General features: G+C 43.0%; 1 protein-coding gene across 1 annotated transcript in view; it reads left to right on the top strand.

Annotated features, from left to right (window-relative positions):
• The first annotated feature begins 3811 nt into the window (after nucleotides 1-3811).
• LOC141121903 (uncharacterized) overlaps nucleotides 3812-21388 on the top strand; it is a 67708-nt gene continuing 50131 nt past the window's right edge. Inside the window, exon 1 of the mRNA XM_073611658.1 lies at nucleotides 3812-6032. Within this exon, the coding sequence (XP_073467759.1) occupies nucleotides 3976-6032 (2057 nt within the window). The 5' untranslated portion in view covers nucleotides 3812-3975. The remainder of the gene's footprint in view (nucleotides 6033-21388) is intronic.

The following is a 21388-nucleotide window of genomic DNA, read 5'->3' as shown; positions in this document are numbered from 1 at the left end:
CTGGGAAGCCTGAGACTAGCTCCCAGGAGACTGTGCAGAGTCTGGGAGAGGCTAGAAACACGCCTACTCCCACGGGAGGAGAACCAGGAAGTGCAAAGAAGAATAGAAAAATAAAAGGTAATTACAGCGATTTAAATTTTTTTAAACGGCATGTCAGCATCTAGGCAAGGAAGAGAATACATACAGATATTGTTCAAAATTTGGGTGGAACCCCGCTTTAAACAGAAAGTGGTAATGAGGGAGGAGTCAATAACCCAATGATGGTGGTTTTACAGTGTTACTAAACCTAAAAAAATTTTTTACCTTAATGATTTGTTTGCATTAAGGTAAAAAAGGCTTTTAGTGTCCCTGTGCCCCCTTCCCTGTATGAAGGGGAAGAGAGGGGAGAATAGATCAGCGCTGTGCAGGGCTGCATCTTTTCTCCCCTTACTTCCTCTTCACACAGCATTCGAGCAGGAGCCATTGGCTCTTGCTGCTATCAATCAGATGCAGTAAAGAGGAAGTGGGGGGTGGGCCTAAGTCCCGTTGTGTAAGTCTATAGTGCACGGCTCTGTAGACACACAGCTCAGGACCACGGGGACCACACTCTCCCCATAGCCAGCAGCTGGCTATGGTGCTTCCTCTAAAAAAGAGGAGCCAAGATCGCAGCCAGGGATCAAAGAAGAGGAGCAATACCATTGCACAGAGCAGATAAGTATATGTTTGATATTTTAATAAAAAAAAAGGTTTTGACTTTAGTAACACTTTAGGGATCAGTCCAGTCTTCATCTTGGTTGTTCTCCACCCATCCTCACTTTCTGACCTCTGGTGGGGCTCAGCCCCGCTGTTATTCATGACTAAATCATGGACTAAATAAGGAAGTGCAGTTAACATAGGGGCTATTGGAGCTGCAGCTCCAGGCCCCTTACCTCAAGATAGGCCCATTTGCCCAAAAAACTATTGACTTCGAGGCTTGGCCAGCAGGGGATTTGGGGGTTAGGTAGCTGAAGACCTACCCCACCACTGATCAAAATATGGGGCTCCTATCATCTATGGTTCCAGAGATATGGGACTCCTTTCGCAGCCTGTCAGAAGCTACATACAGAGCGGCCAGTTTAAATACAAGCTGGCACACTCTGTTTGCAGCAGACGGAGAGGATGAGCTCACAGTGCCTCTCCTCACTTCTTGTCAGAGGCATTGAGCTCAATGGACAGCTTGGAGCCTGCAGAGTTTGACAGGCAGCACTGCCTGTCAAACTCGCCTATTGATTTCAATGGGGCCACTCTGCAACTGCAAGCCAAACTCACTCGTAGTAGCAGCATAGTCCAACAATGTAAAACTGCCATTCAGCTATGTAAAAAAAAAGAAACAAGGAGGTGGCAGTAGCACCTCATGAACACCTGTCAACTGGTGCAGCTGCTGCTCTTTGGAAAGCAATCCACCACAGATCACTTTTCAGAGGGCAGTAAGCATTACCACAAATGTGAAAGAAACTTGAAACACATCATCCATTTCACACTCCCCACCAACCAGGTCACTCCCCAACCACTTCCCATGTTGGCCACCTCCCTTCAACTTGTATCACAGGTGACCATTTCCCAACCTGCAGATGACAGACCCTACTCCAAAAGATATCACTCCCAGTTACTCCCCCCAACCGCTGACTGATATCCCTCCATGACCACCTCACACCCCCCTGCTGACAGACCTCCCTCCCCAGCCTGTCCCCACACACCCTCTCACCTGCTGTCCTGTGGATGGGGGAATCATTCCCGCAGTGTTATTGTGTTCTGCCAGTGGGGAGCCTTCCCTACCCACACAATACAATGATCAGTGTTGCTAACTATAGCTGGCAGCACTGACTGTTTTGGGAAAAAACTGACAGGCTGGTTGTACTCAAGTTGATTAATAGATTGACTTGTGTACAACCAGCTAGCCCATACATAGATCGACTATGGCTGGTCTCTGCTTAATTGGCTTCATTTCAATTCATGTATGGCCCGCTTAACCACTACGCAGTCCCTAAACATCCTTCCATGAACCTTTACATTTTTCTTCCCAGATTCATTCATCCTCCTCACCTGTACATAGTGCTCGCTGTCATACCCTCCACACTCCTCTCCTGTACATACTGTTCATGGTCATACCCTCCACACTTCTCTCCTATACATAGTGCTCACTGTCATACCCTCCACACTCCTCTCCTGTACATAGTGCCTGCTGTCATACCCTCCATACTCCTCTCCTGTACATACTGTTCATGGTCATACCCTCCACACTTCTCTCCTATACATAGTGCTCACTGTCATACCCTCCACACTCCTCTCCTGTACATAGTGCCTGCTGTCATACCCTCCATACTCCTCTCCTGTACATACTGTTCATGGTCATACCCTCCACACTTCTCTCCTATACATAGTGCTCACTGTCATACCCTCCACACTCCTCTCCTGTACATAGTGCCTGCTGTCATACCCTCCACACTCTTCTCATGTACATACTGCCCATGGTCATACCCCCCACACTCCTCTCCTGTACATAGTGCCCACTGTCATACCATCCACACTCCTCTCCTGTACATACTGCTCACTGTCATACCCTCCACACTCCTCTCCTATACATAGTGCTCACTGTCATACTCTTCACGCTCCTCTCCTGTACATAGTGCTCACTGTCATACCCTCCACACTCCTCTCCTTTACATAGTGCTCACTGTCATACCCTTCACGCTCCTCTCCTGTACATAGTGCTCACTGTCATACCCTTTACGCTCCTCTCCTATACATAGTGACCACTGTCATACCCTCCACACTCCTCTACTGTGCATACTACCCACTATCATGCCATCCACACTCTTCTCCTGTATATACTGCCCCATCATACCCTCAACACTCCTCTCCTGTACATACTGCCAACTGTCTTTCTCTCCTCACTCCTCTCCTGTACATACTGCCAACTGTCTTTTACTCCTCACTCCTCTCCTGTACATACTGCCAACTGTCTTTCTCTCCACACTCCTCTCTTGTACATAGTGCCCACTGCCATACCTTTCATACTCATCTCCTGTACATAGTGCCCACTATTATACCCTTCACATTCCTCTCCCTCACCTTTTATACCATCCATACTCCACCCCTATACCTCTTACCCACAAAACAGTTCTTTAAAATTATATTGAATATGCTTAATGTTACCAGCTCTAGAATGGGCACACTTGTGTTAGTTCAGCTAAAGGAAATCTTCTCAGTCCTCATATTTGTTCTGCCCATTATTAGTACTCATTTAATTTGCGATTACTACTGTGATGTATAGAGGAACATAGGGGGTGTCAGCTACTCTAAACTACTGGTACCACTGGTAAAAAAAAAAGTGTCCCTGAAAATATTTTTTTAAATGTTGGCAACTATGCACTTGGGCACTGCCCAATGGCCACCGGATCAGTAGGGGGCCCCACGAGAGGCTCCTGTGATATTAAAGTGGTAGTAAGCTTTGCTAACATTACTACTTTTTAGAGGCCCTGAGGTAGGTTATGCCATAATGTACAAGTATGCACAGCATATTAGCACATTAGGATACACTTACCTGTCAGACTGAGCCCTCCAGCGCTGCGATCAGTCTGGCGGGTTCCGAGCGCTTCCATATTCACCCGGTCTTCTTTCAGGGTTCTGTGCCTTCGGTCACTTGCCTTGGCCGGGCTGTTTTGCTGTCACTCCCACACATGCGCATGCTCTCTCTCATCCTCCCTTCCTTATTTATTTTTATAAAAAGCCCCACCAAAATCCTCAGCACCAGGCCTATGATGTTCTTAATCCGGCCCTGCACTTGTCCTATAATCCCCTCATCACTGTCACTCCTATAAAAGACAGTTCTCGTTGTTTCCTCACTCTCTGACTAAGGTCCATGAATAAAGAAATGAACTGGTAGGAGATCAGAGGACCCATTTACTAGTTACCTTGAGGGGGGAATTGTAAGATCCTCAGAGACAAAGCTGCCTGATGTGGGCGGAGTCCTGGTTTAGGGGAACCAATCTGCTCATGTCTAGTAATAATCTTTTTATTTCTATTTTAGTAGATGGACGGGAGATGAGGAAAACCTCAGAGGATTGTCTCACTTTGTCTCCAGACTGTAAAGTAGAAGATGAGGACATCACACAGTATAGTCCAGGAGAAAACCCGACTACCTCAAATGTCCATCCGGCACCACACAGTGTAGATGGACCATCGTATTCCTCTTATCCTGAGGAACCTCAGACTGTGAGGAACGGTGCCGTCCTTCCAACAGATAAGAGGTTTTCCTGTACTGAGTGCGGGAAGTGTTTCCATTTTAAATCCAATCTTGATGTGCATAAAAGATCTCACAAGGTGGAGAATCTGTATTCCTGTGCAGAGTGTGGGAAGTGTTTTCTTTTTAGATCAAAACTTAATGAACATAAAATATCTCATACGGGAGAAAAACCGTATTCCTGTTCTGAGTGTGGAAAATCTTTTTCACGGAGCTCATACCTTCACACACATCAAAGATTGCACGCGGGGGAGAAGCCATATTCCTGTCCTGAGTGTGGGAAATCTTTTTCATGCAAGTCCAGCCTTGACAAACATCAGAGATCTCACACAGGGGAGAAGCCATATTCCTGTCCTGAGTGTGGGAAATCTTTTTCATGCAAGTCCAGCCTTGACAAACATCAGAGATCTCACACAGGTGAGAAGCCGTATTCCTGTCCTGAGTGCGGGAAATGTTTTTCAGATAGTTCCCATCTTTCCGTACATAAGAGATCTCACACTGGTGAAAAGCCGTATTACTGTCCTGAGTGCGGGAAATGTTTTTCAGACAATTACCATCTTTCTAGACATCAGAGATCTCACACAGGGGAGAAGCCGTATTCCTGTCCTGAGTGCGGGAAATGTTTTTCAGACAATTCCCATCTTTCCGCACATCAGAGATCTCACACTGGTAAAAAGCAGTATTCCTGTCCTGAGTGCGGGAAATGTTTTTCAGACAATTCCCATCTTTCCGTACATCAGAGATCTCACACTGGTGAAAAGCCGTATTCCTGTCCTGAGTGCGGGAAATGTTTTTCAAAAAATTCTCATCTTTCCAGACATCAGAGATCTCACACTGGTGAAAAGCCGTATTCCTGTCTTGAGTGCGGGAAATGTTTTTCAGACAATTCCCATCTTTCCATACATCAGAGATCTCACACTGGTGAAAAGCCGTATTCCTGTCCTGAGTGCGGGAAATGTTTTTCAGACAATTCCCATCTTTCCGCACATCAGAGATCTCACACTGGTGAAAAGCCGTATTCCTGTCCTGAGTGCGGGAAATGTTTTATAAAAAATTCTCATCTTTCCAGACATCAGAGATCTCACACTGGTGAAAAGCAGTATTCCTGTCCTGAGTGCGGGAAATGTTTTCCAGACAATTCCCATCTTTCTGCACATCAGAGATCTCACACAGGAGAAAAGCCATATTCCTGTTCTGAGTGTTGGAAAACTTTTTCATACAAGTCCAGTCTTACCAAACATCAGAGATCTCACACAGGGGAAAAACCTTATACCTGTCCTGAGTGTGGGAAATCTTTTTCAGTGAAGTCTGATCTTTACAGACATCAGAGATCTCACACAGGGGAGAAGCCGTATTCCTGTCCTGAGTGCGGGAAATGTTTTTCAGACAATTCCCATCTTTTAGCACATAAGAAATTTCACATTGGTGAAAAGCCGCATTGCTGTCCTGAGTGCGGGAAATGTTTCCCTTCTAAATCCAAACTTGGTGTGCATATACGATATCACACGGGGGAGATGCTGTATTCCTGTCTTGAGTGCGGAAAAGGTTTTTCAGCGAAGTCCAATCTTTCCATACATCAGAGATCTCACACAGGGGAAAAACCGTATTCATGTCCTGAGTGCGGGAAATGTTTTTCAAAGAGGTCCAATCTTTACACACATCAGAGATCTCACACAGGGGAGAAGCTGTATTCCTGTCTTGCATGTGGGAAATGTTTTGCTCATAAATCAGTCCTTGTCACACATCAGAGATCTCACACGGGGGAGAAGCCGTATTCCTGTCTTGAGTGCGGGAAATGTTTTTCACTGAAGTCCAATCTTTCCAGACATCAGAGATCTCACACGAGGGAGAAGCCACTTTCCTGTCCTGAGTGAGGGAATTGTTCCTCACTGAAGTCCTGTCTTCCTGTACATCAGGGATCCCGCACAACCCTCGAGGTGTATTAGTGCCTTGAGTGCGGGAAATGTCTTCTATATGGATGTTGCTGGACATCACAGCTCTCATGTGGGGAAGAAGCACACCCTGATATACACCTCAGATATACTCCATGGCTGATCTTCATCATGTAAGAAACAGTTCATAAGGAGATCAGAGATCACCAAAGACATGGATGAAGTGTTGTACCGTGTTGGTCATTGATAGCAGGAGAAAAATAAAAATGGAGTCATTACCTTTCATTGGCTGAGTACATTTTGTGGTGTAAGATTTTGTAACCATTTAAAGGTCCATTTTTTAAAACATTTTTTGGACAAATGTTACATGCATTAATCCGGCCATTGTGAATTTATATATCCATGCTCAATTCCCCTAAAATATTATTTACATAACTAACCCCCAGCAGCTGGATCAACTTATCCCCCAGACAAGTAAGATAAAACAGAAGAAATATACATTAACAGCGCTTTAAACCTCCAATGATAAGTAATCAAATAATAATTTCCTTTAGCTGTCATATATCCTCCAACAAATTGTCTAAGTGTCCATAAAATGGTGCACTCCAGATCATCCATTCTCCCAGTGCAAAAAATTCTTCCAATCACTCGCCAACCCCTCCATGAAATATACTGAAATATAAATTGAACTGTCAGCAAATGATCAGACCGTTATCAATGACTGGGTCATATCAAGCATGATGTCCTGCAGGACATTGGCCTCCAGGTGTATCCCTCCTTCATCCAAATATGTAAGTCAGATAGTCCTCTCTCCTTTATTTCTTCCAAGAAGGATTATAAAAAAGAGTACCAAATTGTTTAGGGTAGTGTTTTAAGCAATAAAAATGGTAAGTATAGAATTATGCTTACATAAATGATAAATGCAATATCCCAAATAACCATAAAATTAGCCAAATGTGCCACCGATTCTCCCCATCAATCACACACTACTGTGCAGGACTCGCATGCAGATGGACTCTCACCAGACAATGCAACCCTTGGATCTCATAGGGTCACACAGGGCTGTAATAAACCATAGTCACCACATATCCTTCTTGGTCCCCGGAATTGCTATTCAGACCACCATAGGCACGTTAGAGAGCTCCAGAGAGTATTATAAAGAAGGCAAAACTCATGGGATTCTCATTCATGTAGAGTGAGGATTTCTGGGGTAATCTGGTAAAATGTGTAAAAACTGACTTTCAGTTTTAAAAGGTGTCACAGTCAACCACCTGGCTCCCCAAAACTCCCCACCTGTCCTCCATTCCCCACATTTTCCTTGTCAAAAGAAATTTATTGAGTATACAATGTTATAAAGATACATAAAGTAAGTTTACAAGGATCTATAAAGTAAGCTCATTGTTTTACAGTAGGGTTTATATAGGTAAATATCATGAAATTTCAAATATTAAACATTGGGTTCACGTAAACCTAAATTAAAGATATATATCATTTCCTTAGTTACTTTTGTAGGTATTTAAATGATTTATACCTACTATACATATTGTTTACAAGTAGAGTGTATATAGGTCAAATAAATTCTGATAATGAGCTTTAATCGTAAGGTGGAGAAAAGGAAAGAGAAAGAAGAAAAAGGGTTGAAAGGTAGAGGTATGGTCCACAAGGTTGTCCCGCTCGTCAGTTTATTATTATTTTTAGTTCTCTTTGAAGCCTTAGAATGGGTGTCTCTGTAAGTCATTTAATCTGTTACCATGGCAACAGGACAGAGTCATTGAAGTTTGACAGGAACTGTTGTTTTATCCAAGGATGCCAAAGTTTTTCAAATTTTGGAATTTGATTTTGATCGATGGCTACCATCTTAGCATGGGACATTGTATTATTCATTCTGTGAATTGTTTCTGCTAGTACCAATGTAGGAGATTTCCATGCCTTGGCCACTGTTTGTTTTGCAGCCGTTATTAGTTGGATCATAAGTTTGAATTGAGAGAGTGTTAACCATTCCGGTTTTAGATTAAGTAAAGTTAAATATGGATCTGGTTGTATTATTTTTTAAAATATTTTAGATGCAATCACGAAGACTTCCTTCCAGAAGGTTTGGATTACTGGGCACGTCCACCATATGTGTAAATATGTGCCTATTTCTGGGCATCCTCGAAAACAAAGAGCTGAGGTATTAGGTGAATATTTTGCCACTCTAGCGGGTACAAGGTACCAGCGAGTTAGGACTTTATAATTTGTCTCCAGTGCTAAGATGTTGGGTGAAGATGACTTAGATGTGAGCCATATGTTAGACCAGTCCGTGTCTTCTAAAGTTCGTCCCAGGTCCTCCTCCCACCTCTGAACGTAAGAGGGTCTATTAAGATTTGCTACTCCATATAATTGATTATAAAGTGATGAAATTGTACCTTTAGCAAATGGATCTTTTGTACAGATTGATTCAAAAATGGATAATTGGGATAATGGTGTATCCCCCTTTAGGAATGGTGTATAGAAATTTTTGATTTGGAGATATCTGAATATCTCAGAGTTTGGTAGATCATATTTTTCTCTAAGCGATGGGAATGAAAGGAATGATTTAGATGCTATGAAGTCATTTAGTGTCTGAATGCCTGATGTTGTCCAAGCTTTAAAAGAATTTGGGTAGATCCATGCCGGATAAAAGGCCGGATTTCTGATAAAAGAAAGGAGAGGATTGTGTGGAGATTGTAACTGATATTTGGTTTTTAGTTTATCCCAGAGAGATAAGAAATGTTTAGTTATGGGATTATGAATTTTAAAGCGGTCTTTAGGATAAAGCCATAATAAATTTGATATTAATAGAGGGTCATTTTCTGAAGCCTCTATAAATACCCATAATGGGATTTCCTGTTTTGCATGGTATTTGGACAGACTGGCCAAATGTGCTGCTCTGTAGTAGTTAGTAAAATTAGGGTATCCTAGGCCTCCTTTATTTTTGGGAAGATGTAGTGTGTGTATAGGTATACGTGGTTTAGAAGAGCCCCATATAAACGAAGTTGCTCTTTTTTGTACTATTCTCAAAAAATAGGAAGGAATTGGAATAGGGAGGACTCTGAATAGATAAAGCAATTTGGGTAGAATAGTCATTTTGATTGCATTAATCTTCCCTATCCAGGATAAAGGAAGTTGCGACCATTGTTTTATTAGATTTGTGATCTGTCTTAATACAGGAGGATAATTGGTTGAGAATAAGTCAGAATGAGATGCTGTTAAATGAATTCCAAGATATGGGATTGATTTTTCTGCCCATGTGAATGGGAGTGCAGCCCTAGCCGGGATCAATTCCATGTTTGTGAGTGAAATATTAAGCACTAGGCATTTCTTAGGATTAATCATAAGGCCGGATAGGGCTGCAAATCCATCAAGAGCTGGTATTAAGTTAGGACCAGAGACCTGTGGTGATGATAGAAAAAGTAATATATCGTCTGCAAATATACATAATTTGTGTGTAATACCCCCTACTTCAATGCCAGTTATAGTTTGGTTTGTTCTGATGTATTGGGCCATGGGTTCGAGTATAAGGGCAAATAATAAGGGAGATAATGGGCAACCCTGTCGGGTACCTCTTTCGATATTAAAGGCTTCAGATTTGTATCCAGCATATTTTATATAGGCTTTGGGTTTATTATATAATGCTTTGATCCATGTTAAAAAGTGGGGTCCAAAACCCCATTTTTGTAATGAATATTGCATATATTGCCAGGATACTGTGTCAAATGCCCTCTTAATATCGAGAGATAGAAAACATAAAGGGATTTTCCGTTTTTTAGCAATATGTGCCAATAACACTGCCCTGCGTATATTATCGCCTGCCTGTCTATTTGGCATGAAGCCTACTTGATCTCTATGTATTAATTTTCCTATAATGCTATTGAGGCGTTTTGCTATTATTTTTGCTAATAATTTAATATCGAGGTTTAACAGAGAGATAGGCCGATAATTCACACAGGAAGTATCATCAGAAAGGGGTTTTGGGATCATACAAACAATTGCCATTAGTGTTTCTTGCCGAAAAGAATGTCCATCTAGAAGTTTGTTAAAAGTTTCAGTGAGAATGGGAGAGAGTATTTCTGAGAATGTTTTATAGTATAAAGCCGAGTAGCCGTCTGGGCCTGGCCTTTTGTTAAGTTTTAGGTCTTTTATGGCGTTAGCAACTTCATCTATAGTTATAGGCTCATCCAAACTGCTTTTTTGATTCTGAGATAACTCAGGTAAGGTTATTTTTGAGAAGAAGGATTCAGCCTCTGTAGGATTAAATTCATTGTTTGTCTTGTAAAAAGTTGCGAGATGTAAGTGAAATTTATGGACTATTTTAACTGGATTACAAGTGTAAACATTTTTTGATAATTTCAAACGTATTGGTTTGAAAGATTTGTTAGTTGAATTTAATGCCCGAGCCAAATATGTACCTGGTTTGTTTGTATTCATGTAGAAATTGTGTTTGGAGCGTTTGAGGGATTTATCAACTGACTCAGTGAGAAATAGATCGTATTCCAATCTAGATTTTTCCAGATGAGATTTTGTACTCTGAGATGGATTATCTTGAAATGATATGTAGGCTGCATTAAAATTGAGTTCTAGTTTTTTTGCTAGATTTTTGCGTTCCCGTTTAAATAGTGCCATTTGTCTTTGTATTGTACCACGCAAGACAGGTTTATGAGCTTCCCACAGTGTTATTGGGGAAATGTCTGTTGTATTATTAATTGATATGTATTCCTTTAAAGCTTGTTCAATGGCCATCTGATGTAGTGGGTGTTTGAGCATTATGTCCGGTAAGTACCACGTTGGGTCATGCGCTTTTGGTATGGCTGAGGCTATAGTAGTGTATACTGCATTATGGTCAGACCACGGAATCGGAATTATATCTGATGCAATCATTTCTGGTATCATTCCTATTGTTAGAAAAATATGATCTATTCTGGTGAAGGTTTGATGAGGGTGCGAGAAATAAGTGAATTTCTTTTTCATTGGGTTACTTTCTCTCCATGAATCTACCAGATTGTATTTGGAAAGAAGTTGAGAAAAAGGTAATCTAGAGGTTATTTTGGATGGTGTAAAAGGTGATTTATCTAGAAATGGGAGGAGGACCTGGTTCGAATCCCCACACATTATCACTGTTCCTATTTTGTGTGTATTAATCACTTGTAATATATGTGAGAGGAATGGTGTAAGTTGTTTGTTAGGAGCGTAGTAGGAAATCACCGTGATTGCTGTATCCATTATATAACCCATGAGTATCAGGTATCTACCTTCTGGGTCTTTAATTTCTGATGATAAGGTGAATGGTGTGGATCGGTGAAATGCAATTAGAGTTCCCCTTTGCTTGGTACAGGCAGAAGCCGTGTAAATTTGTTGATAAAAAGGAGAAATATATTTTGGAGTAGAATCTTTGGTGAAGTGTGTTTCTTGGAGGCATACTATGTGAGCCTTCTTGTTATGGAAAGTACGGAAGGCTTTGGTCCTTTTTTGAGGGACATTTATTCCCTGAACATTCAGGGAAAGTATATTCAGTGGTGCCATGGCAATAGATCAAATAGTTTTGACTTACTTTTTGTTATGCAGAGCTGACTGCGCAGATCAACCTGTGTGGACTGAAGAGATGAATAGATAGAAAAGAAACCAGTGAATTCTGGAGTAAAGAGTAAACAAAAAACATATGAGATTAGATGATACATTGTATAAATTATTTTTTGCAAGTAATCACAATTTACCCGTGAAAGAGAATAAATATCTCTCTCAGGGGAATAAGTGCCTTCGTCACACTCCCACATAATATGGTTGGGAGAATGAGGAGGGCTAATGGGGGTACACGGATCTTCCGCTTACAGGAGAGAAGTGCTATGTCAAAAGACATCAAAATGATGTTTCATTAATTGGAGTGCAGAATATAGTTTTTGTTGAAATTATTTATTCCAGGGTGGTTGTATATGGTTAGTCTTGCCCTAGGCTAAATAATTCAGTTAGAAAGGTACTGTTAATAACTTTGGTATTTATGAAGATAGTTTGAATTATTTTGGGATTTTAACCCTTTTAGAGTAAACAATTACATATTTTATTCATATGTAACTGTTTAGATATGTTAACTCATAAAATAGAGGTTGTATTGCTTCAGATTAGAATAAACAAAAACATAATTCTAGGAACTAGTTAGGTAATAATATATTTGTTTTAAGAAAAGAAAGAAAAAGCTTCCATTACTTCTGGATTATTGAATATATTTGTCCTAAAAAGTAATAAATCTATTGTTATTACTTGATAATATATAACTGAACAAGAATTTCCTTATTTCACTTATATATTCTAAGGCTATATGAATCAGAAGTAATAAGAAATATAACTGGAATGTAACATGATACCACACAGTGTGTGACTATCAGAATGCAGTTACATTCAGTTATAAATATAGGTTTTTTTATAGAGAACCATCTCTTAGTATAATAAATGAAGAGATATCAGGAATTAGGATGTCAGTCCATTGAATCTTCTTGGTCCATGGATGATGTGGCATAACGGCCTCTTTTGTGAGAATGATGATTCCCATTTTGTTCTGAAATTTTCTGGGTGCTGCCTGAAGGTGAAGATGATGCCATTCTTCTGCGTGTGGGAGTGTTGCTGCTTATGGGTTCTGTCAGATTTAATTTTAAAAGGGTTTGTTGCAGTTCATCTGATGATCTGCTTCTGTAAATTGTACCTTGGTAGTTAAATCTGACTGAAAAGGGGAAGCCCCATTGATACATAATGTTGTGGCGTTGCAGTTCCATTAGTTGGGGTTTCATGGATCGTCTTTTAGTAATAGTAAGTTGGGATAGGTCAGCAAAAATTTGATAATTGTGTCCTTGAAAATTAAGTTCCTTTTTTTCTCTTATAGCAATTAGTATTTGTTCTTTTGTTCTGTAATAATGAAATTTTGTGATTATATCACGTGGGGGTCCATCTTTCTTTTTGGCTGTGAGGGCTCTGTGTACTCTGTCCAGTTCTAAACGTTCAATAGGGATATCTGGCTTTAGTTCTTGTAATAGAGCAGTAATAGTAGATTGCAGGTCTGTCACAGTTTCAGGTATTCCCCTTATGCGCAAGTTTGAACGTCTGGCTCTATTTTCGTAATCTTCGAGCTTAGTTTGAAGTATTAAATTCTCTTTTTTTAATTTTTCCAATTCTGTTATATTTTCTTGGGTTGTAATTTCAATTTCATCCATTTTTATTTCTAAGGCTGCAGTGCGGTTTCCCAGCTCTCTTATTTCTTTGGTTAGGCTTTTTGTTATTTGGTCTGAGGTTTGTTTTAAAGCCTTATGAAGCATCTTTTCAAATTGTAATAATATTACTGGGGATACTGAGGAGGCTTGTGGAGAAGTTTGTGAGAGGATTTGTTCTGTATCTGACTCAAATGGAGAGTCTTGCTGTGACATTTTCTGTCTGTGAGAGCGCCCTGATGCTGTATATTGTGAGGTGACTGGAGCTGCTTCAGCTGCAGTGAGTGCCTGTGAGCTCTTTGTGAGGTGATTTTTATTTCTGCCACGGTTTCCTCCCAGTACCATATTTCCTGCCCAAACTTTCACAGTTTGTTCCCTGGGGCAAAAAGGTTCAAATGGATACCTTTTGAGCCTGCAGGCTCCGCTTTGTCCTTCTCTTCTCTCCTCAGCGGTGTGGAGCTCTAACAATGCATGTCTGCTCTGCTAGGCTCCGCCTCCTGCCCCCCCATTCCCCACATTTTCAAGCACTCCACCATTGCATTCCCTGGTGATGGTGGTGAAGACCTCAGTAGGAGGCAGCTCGCTGGCACTGAGATTATATGGTCTGTGTTTGGGCGCCAGGGAGCTGCCTCCTACTGAGGGCTTCACCACCTCCTCCTAGCAATCTGCCTCCCCACTGAGCCTGCATGTGGATTCACCACATGCAAGCTACATGCTTGTCGCCACGCACCACTCTCCCCTGTCTTGGTGGGCATGGTACAGTCCCACTGAAGACAAAGGATGCGCTCCCTGTGCGTGGCCAAAGGAGAGGGAGCAGGGCTGGTTCTCAAGGCAACCAGACACTAGGCCTTGTGTTGCCTGGCAATGGTATAATGTCCAACACTGGAGCTAAATACTGGAGCGGGGCCCAGAGCTATGTGCCAGAGCTATGCCATTCTTGCTGTATGCACAGCTTTGTGCTAGGAACCTAATCCTTTGCCTTGCCCTTCTCTGAGGGCTTAACCATTTGCCATGCCCTGTGCTGAGGACTGAACCCATGTTGTATCCAATGACTGCCTACCCTTGCTGTGTGCCTGTACTACTGCCCTGTGTTGTGGACTTATAAGAGAAGTATGGGTTTCCTTTTTTTTTTTTAGTCTTAATTCTTATGAGCGCCTAGTATCTAAAACTCTTTCCTGCCCTCTGAGAAGTGCACGCTTTATGTTAAACAAATAAATACCTGTAGGAGGGCTACAGACTTTCTTGGAGTGTCATGCCAACAATCTGGTCTGGATCCATCCCCCTTCCTTCTCTGTGTTATTGATGTCGACTTTGAGCTCTCTGCTCATTCCCAAGACTTCACACTGTTGCATCATGTCACGTGACTTCATCAGGGGACAATCTTGGGGTTCCCTGATGAAGTCATTTGACGTGACGCAAGACGTAGGACCCCTCGTGACCGGCAGTAATGTGTGACACCATCTCATGCTGAGTATACAGATGTTTTTATGCACTGTTTCTATTTGCTGAATGTAAGAGTCTTTTTAATGGAATAAAGTGTTGATATTTACAATATCACACCATTGGAGGCATTTTATGAGCAGATGCATTGGTGTCTTAAAGGGGCCATTTGCGTCTTAAAAAGAACCAGTATCATATTATCCTGTGTATCAATTTGCATGAAGTGAACATCACTGGTGTGTCCTGGAAGTCCACTAAGCTGAACCAAAAGGCTTGTATGTGTTATAAATCAGGTGAGAGTTTTGAGAGCATGGAGTGTTTGCGCAGAGGTGGAAGTGCACTGCAATGATTATTTATGAACACATGAGGACTTTTTTTCTGTATAGAAGAAGGTGGTGGGTATAATATCACACTTGAAGAGTGGAACATTTCAGCCTATACCTATATGAACTTATTAGATTCACTATAGTGTGTGCATTTGGTTATTCATACTGTTTGTGAAGTTGTATGCATTATTTGCACTATTGTATTTATTGATATATCATTTTATTTTAGTAGTTGAACACATATTTGGCTAATGATTGTGAGGCTGTGACACCCCATACTAAACTGCATTATCACTCAGACTGTGAAAACACAATAGGGGCTGCAGAAGCCAATACACCTGATATAAGATTTATGTATGCATTTTCACATATTTATATCAATTTTAGGTAGGTTCAAAGCATATATAAAAATGGCAGAAAGGGGAACTCCTCACATAAAACAACCAAGGCACATTCACATTTTCAGGTGCCCAACATACAACGGCACTATTACATAAGGCTTAGTGTCCTAGAAGAGCCCACCGCCCCATACAGGTAATTCTGCAGCCGGCGTGAAGTCCACCACGCTAATCATGAATGGTCCATCAGCGACATTACTTCTGGGTACCAAGCATCCAGTTAGAGCAGTGCTGGAATGCACACCAGCTCCAGAACTACCTGTGTAGGGCAGAGGCACTTTTTTTATGAGACTAAGCCTTAAACTGACCTCTGAACCCTGCCTCACTTACCACTGACCTCTGAACTTTGCCTCGCTCACCACTGACCTCTGAACTCCACATTGCTCCACTGCACACCACTGACCTCTGAACTCCACATTGCTCAACACTGACCTCTGGACTTTACCTTGCTCACCACTGACCTCTGAACTCCAAATCGTTCCATCGCTCACCACTGACCTCTGAACTCCTCGCTCACCTCTGAGCTCCACATTGCTCACCACTGACCTCTGAACTCCGCTTTGCTCCATCCCTCAACACTGACCTCTGAACTCCGCTTTGCTCCATCCCTCAACACTGACCTCTGAACTTCGCCTTGCTTACCACTGACATCGGAACTCTGCCTAGCTCACCACTGACCTATAAACTTCACCTCACTCACCACTGACCTCTGAACTCCTCCTTGCTCACCACTGACCTATGAACTCTGCTTTTCTCCATCGCTCACCACTGACTTCTGCGTAGCTCACCCCTGACTTATGAACTGTGCCTAACTCACCACTGACCTCTGAACAGCTCCTTGCTCACCACTGACCTCTGAACTCCTCCTCACTCACCACTGACCTCTGAACTTCTCCTCGCTCACCACTGACCTCTGAACTCTGCCTCGCTCACCACTGACCTCTGAACTCCACTTTGCTCCATCACTGACCTCTAAACTTCGCCTTGCTCACCACTGACCTCGGAACTCTGCCTAGCTCACCACTGACCTATGAACTTCGCCTCAATCACCACTGACCTCTGAATTCCCTGCACACCACTGACCTCTGAACTCCTCCTCGCTCACCACTGACCTCTGAACTTTGCCTCGCTCACCACTGACCTCTGAACTTCGCCTCGCTCACCACTGACCTCTGAACTGCTCCTTGCTCACCACTGACCTCTGAACTCTGCTTTGTTCCATCGCTCACCACTGACCACTGAACTCCGCTTTATTCCATCACTCACCACTGACCTCTGAACAGCTCCTCACTCACCACTGACCTCTGAACTCTTCCTCGCTCACCACTGACCTCTGAACTTCTCCTCGCTCACCACTGACCTCTGGACTCCGCTTTTCTCCATCGCTCACCACTGACCTCTGAACCCTGCTTTGTTCCATCACTCACCACTGACCTCTGAACAGCTTCTCACCACTGACCTCTGAACTCCTCCTCACTCACCACTGAACTCTGAACTTCTCCTCGCTCACCACTATTACATGCGCACTTTTTTTTGAAAAAATTCACTTTTTTGAATAAAAAATAAGACAACAGTAAAGTTAGCCCAATTTTATTTTTATATTTTGAAAGATAATGTTAGGCCAAGTAAATTGATACCCAACGTGTCACGCTTCAAAATTGCGCCCGCTCGTGGAATGGCAACAAACTCTTACCCTTAAAAATCTCCAAAGATAATGTTAGGCCAAGTAAATTGATACCCAACGTGTCACGCTTCAAAATTGCGCCCGCTCGTGGAATGGCAACAAACTCTTACCCTTAAAAATCTCCATAGGCGACATTTAAAAAATTCTACAGGTTGCATGTTTTGAGTTACAGAGGAGGTCTAGGGCTAGAATTATTGCTCTCGCTCTAACGATTGCGGTGATACCTCACATGTGTGGTTTGACCACCGTTTTCATATGCGGGAGCTACTCACGTATGCGTTCACTTATGCACGCGAGCTCGTCGGGACTGGGCGCTTTAAACAAATGTTTTTTTTTCTTATTTATTTTACTTGATTTAATTTATTTTTTCACTGTTTAAAAAAAAAAAAAAAAAATGGGTCACTTTTATTCCTATTACAAGGAATGTAAACATCCCTTGTAATAGAAAAAGGCATGAAAGGTCCTCTTAAATATGAGATGTGGGGTCAAAAAGTCCTCAGATCTCATATTTGGACTAAAATGCAATAAAAAAAATTGTGATTTGAAATAATTACTTTGAAAAAACGTCCCTTTTAAGACGTATGGGCGAAAGTGAGGTTATGCCGTCCCTTCCGCCCTGCTGTGGTATGAAGATGGGTGGGGGCCATCTTCCCCTCACTCGTCTCCATACCCGGCCACGGACAGGTCCCGATCACCTCCTTTTTTTTTTCGAAAGCCCATGGCGTGTGAAACACACTCAAAAACTTCACCCGGTGTCAAAAAAATGTGCACACACATAAAGAGTGAAACACAAAAAAGTGCAATGGGTACACAATCCCTCTAAAATCAGAGGGCCTTGCCCTGAATCCCCCGGGGCGTTAGGCTCCTGACGGGGACAAGGGTACTTACACTTGGTCCATCTGGCCGAAACCAGACGGACCCCTTTCTCTGGAGGATCTGCCGAAACAGACCCACCCAAGTACTCGGAGGGGCTCCCCTGAAGAGAGACCCCATGAGAGAGGGTGAACCCAGCCAAAAGGCCATGTCCACCCCCTCCCAAGACTTTCAGGGCAGGCCCGAGGACCTGCAACCCTACTAATCACACAGTGCAAAACGTGTATAATACAAAAAGTGACACACAAAGGAAATAAATAAAAAGAAAGTGGGGGAGAAGGAAGTAGAGGGGAGTGAAAAAGTGGCCATTGTGCAATTCAATGGCCAGGCCCTCCGACCAGGAATAAAAAATTCCTTCGGTCCCAGCCAAAAGGCCCGGCCCAGGAGGCAGGTGCTAAAAAAGCGTGTATATGGTGCAGTGACCGTGGTGCCTTAAATCAAAGTGACCCTCACTCACAGTGATCTTCAGGCACCCCTGGACTGCCACTCCAGGGGCACATACACCATAGGCTTTCAGGACTGACCCAGACCACAGCAGCCCCCACCCGAGGCAGGAAGGCTTGAAGTTCTGAGAGCTTGGTGAGAGTCCTTTACCATCAGGCTCCACCGTCGTTCCCATCACTCCTACCTAATTATATTCGGGAGGTACTAACCGCCCCCCCCTCAAAAGGAGGTGCCGGTGTTCTCTCCCGAAAAACTGTCTGGAGCTAGAACTACCCCAATCTAGACCAGAAGGCCAGGGACCCGACCCTTTGGCCAGACCCAATGCAGCACCCATTCTCAACAGGAGCACCCTTCCAGGCGGCTCAGACTCAACTATGGGCCGGCCCCCAGTATCTGTCAGGCAGCTGGGCGTAGTCACTACCGAAACCGCCCTTCCAGTTGCAATGACAACATTGGATTTGCCTGTCCTCCCCAATGGGAGCAGCACAGCGCCTCCTCTGGCAACTGATAAGAACAGATAATACACTTGATCTTAGCCAAAACGCCAGACAGCAGAGGGGAGAGGAAAGAAAGTGCGGCACACAAAACCGGACAGAAGAGGAGAGAGGAAAGAAAGTGTGGCACACAACACCGGACAACAGAGGAAAGAAAGTGCGGCACACAACATGGCACCAGAGGAGAGAGGAAAGAAAGTGCGGCACACAACACCGGACAGCACAGGAGAGAGGAAAGAAAGTGTGTCACACAATACCGGACAGCAGAGGAAAAAACGTGTGGCACACAGCACCAGACAGCAGAGGAATAAAAGTGCGGCACACAACACCGGACAGCAGAGGAAAGAAAGTGCAGCACACAACACCAGAGGAGAGAGGAAAGAAAGTGCGGCACACAACACCGGACAGCAGAGGAGAGAGGAAAGAAAGTGTGTCACACAATACCGGACAGCAGAGCTGCTGGAGATGAGGAGAGTGCACAGCTTGTCACGCTGTCTCACTTCCTGATTATATTGTGATGTGAGGTTGCTATGAAGACATGTGAAAAGTGTGCACGCACCAGATCGCTGCCAAAGCCTGTGTACGTATGCCAAGCATGTCCAAAGGAAGAAGTGACTGAAAGAGGGGGTGGATTGCTGGAGTTGTATCCACCCCCTGAAAACTTTCCAACCCAGAATAGATCATTAGAAGCTTCCACCTGACACTTCAATTACATGTACTGCACACACTAAAGGACAGAGGAAGGGAAGGAAGGAATGGTAGCATTAGTGTAATACAGTATGTACTATTTATTTCTTTATTGTACATCACGGGACACAGAGCAGCATGGTAATGTCAGTCCATCCATTGCTGGAGCAACTTACTGTATATATGCTGAGTGGGATCACCCAGATAGTCATTATCTCCCTCCTAAAAAGTTTTCAGCATTTTATCCCATGGAGGAAAAATTCACCAAAAAATGGAGTATACCAGCAGTTGATGCTGCTATATCCTGTGTAAATAAAAATTTAACTTGTCCAGTGGACAATGCTCAAACGTTTAGGGATCCAACGGATAAAAGATTGGAATTCTTGTTTAAAACCTCTTTTTCCTTGGCAGGTGCAGTAACTCGGCCCGCAGTTGCAGCAATAGGCATTTGTCAATCCCTAAAAGACCAGTTGAAACAGGTTCTCAAGGTCAGTGGCCACCAACCCTGTCCTCAGGGCCCACTAAGGCTGGATTCACACCTATGCATTTTTAGTGCTTTTTGCATTTTACAGATTTGCACTACAGAACTTGTTCCATAGGAAACCATGTTAAGTGGACTGCAGTGCAAAATGCAAAAAACACTAAAACTGCAGAGATGTGAATCCAGCCTAACAGGCCAGGTTTTATGTAGGGATGAGCCGAACACCCCCCGGTTTGGTTCGCGGCAGAACATGCAAACGGGCAAAAAATTTGTGCGAACACCGTTAAAGTCTATAGGACTCGAACGTGAAAAATCTAAAGTGCTAATTTTAAAGGCTAATATGCAAGTTATTGTCATAAAAAGTGTTTGGGGACCCGGGTCCTGCCCCAGGGGACATGTATCAATGCAAAAAAAGTTTTAAAAATGTCCATTTTTTGGGAGCAGTGATTTTAATAATGTTTAAAGTGAAACAATAAAAGTGAAATATTTCTTTAAATTTCGTACCTGGGGGGTGTCTATAGTATGCCTGTAAAGGGGCGCATGTTTCCCGTGTTTAGAACAGTCTGACAGCAAAATGACATTTCAAAGGAAAAAAAGTCATTTAAAACTACCTGCGGCTATTAATGAATTGTCGGTCCGCCAATACACATAAAAGTTAATTGATAAAAACGGCATGGGATTACCCCACAGGGGAACTCCGAACCAAAATTAAAAAAAAAAAATGGCATGGGGTCCCCCTAAATTCCATACCAGGCCCTTCAGGTCTGGTATGGATATTAAGGGGAACCCCGCGCCAAAATAAAAAAAATGGCATGGGAGTCCCCCTCAAAATCTATACCAGACCCTTCATGTCTGGTATGGATTTTAAGGGGAAACCCGTGCCAAAATTTAAAAAAAAATGGCGTGGGGTCATAAATCCATACCAGACCCTTATCCGAGCATGCAACCTGGCAGGCCACAGGAAAAGAGGGGGGACGGGAGAGCGCCCCCCCTCCTGAACCGTACCAGGCCACATGCCCTGAACATTGGGAGGGTGCTTTGAGGTAGCCACCAAAGCACCTTGTCCCCATGTTGATGAGAACAAGGGCCTCATCCCCACATCCCTTGGCCGGTGTTTGTGGGGGTCTGCGGGTGGGGGCTTATTGGAATCTGGAAGCCCCCTTTAACAAGTAGACCCCCAGATCCCGCCCCCCTCTGTGT

The sequence above is a fragment of the Aquarana catesbeiana genome, unplaced genomic scaffold (genome assembly GCF_042186555.1).
Source record: "Aquarana catesbeiana isolate 2022-GZ unplaced genomic scaffold, ASM4218655v1 unanchor233, whole genome shotgun sequence".
Taxonomy (NCBI): domain Eukaryota; kingdom Metazoa; phylum Chordata; class Amphibia; order Anura; family Ranidae; genus Aquarana; species Aquarana catesbeiana.
The sequence above is the reverse complement of the archived record's forward strand: the minus strand, read 5'-3'. Positions and strand labels throughout refer to the sequence as shown.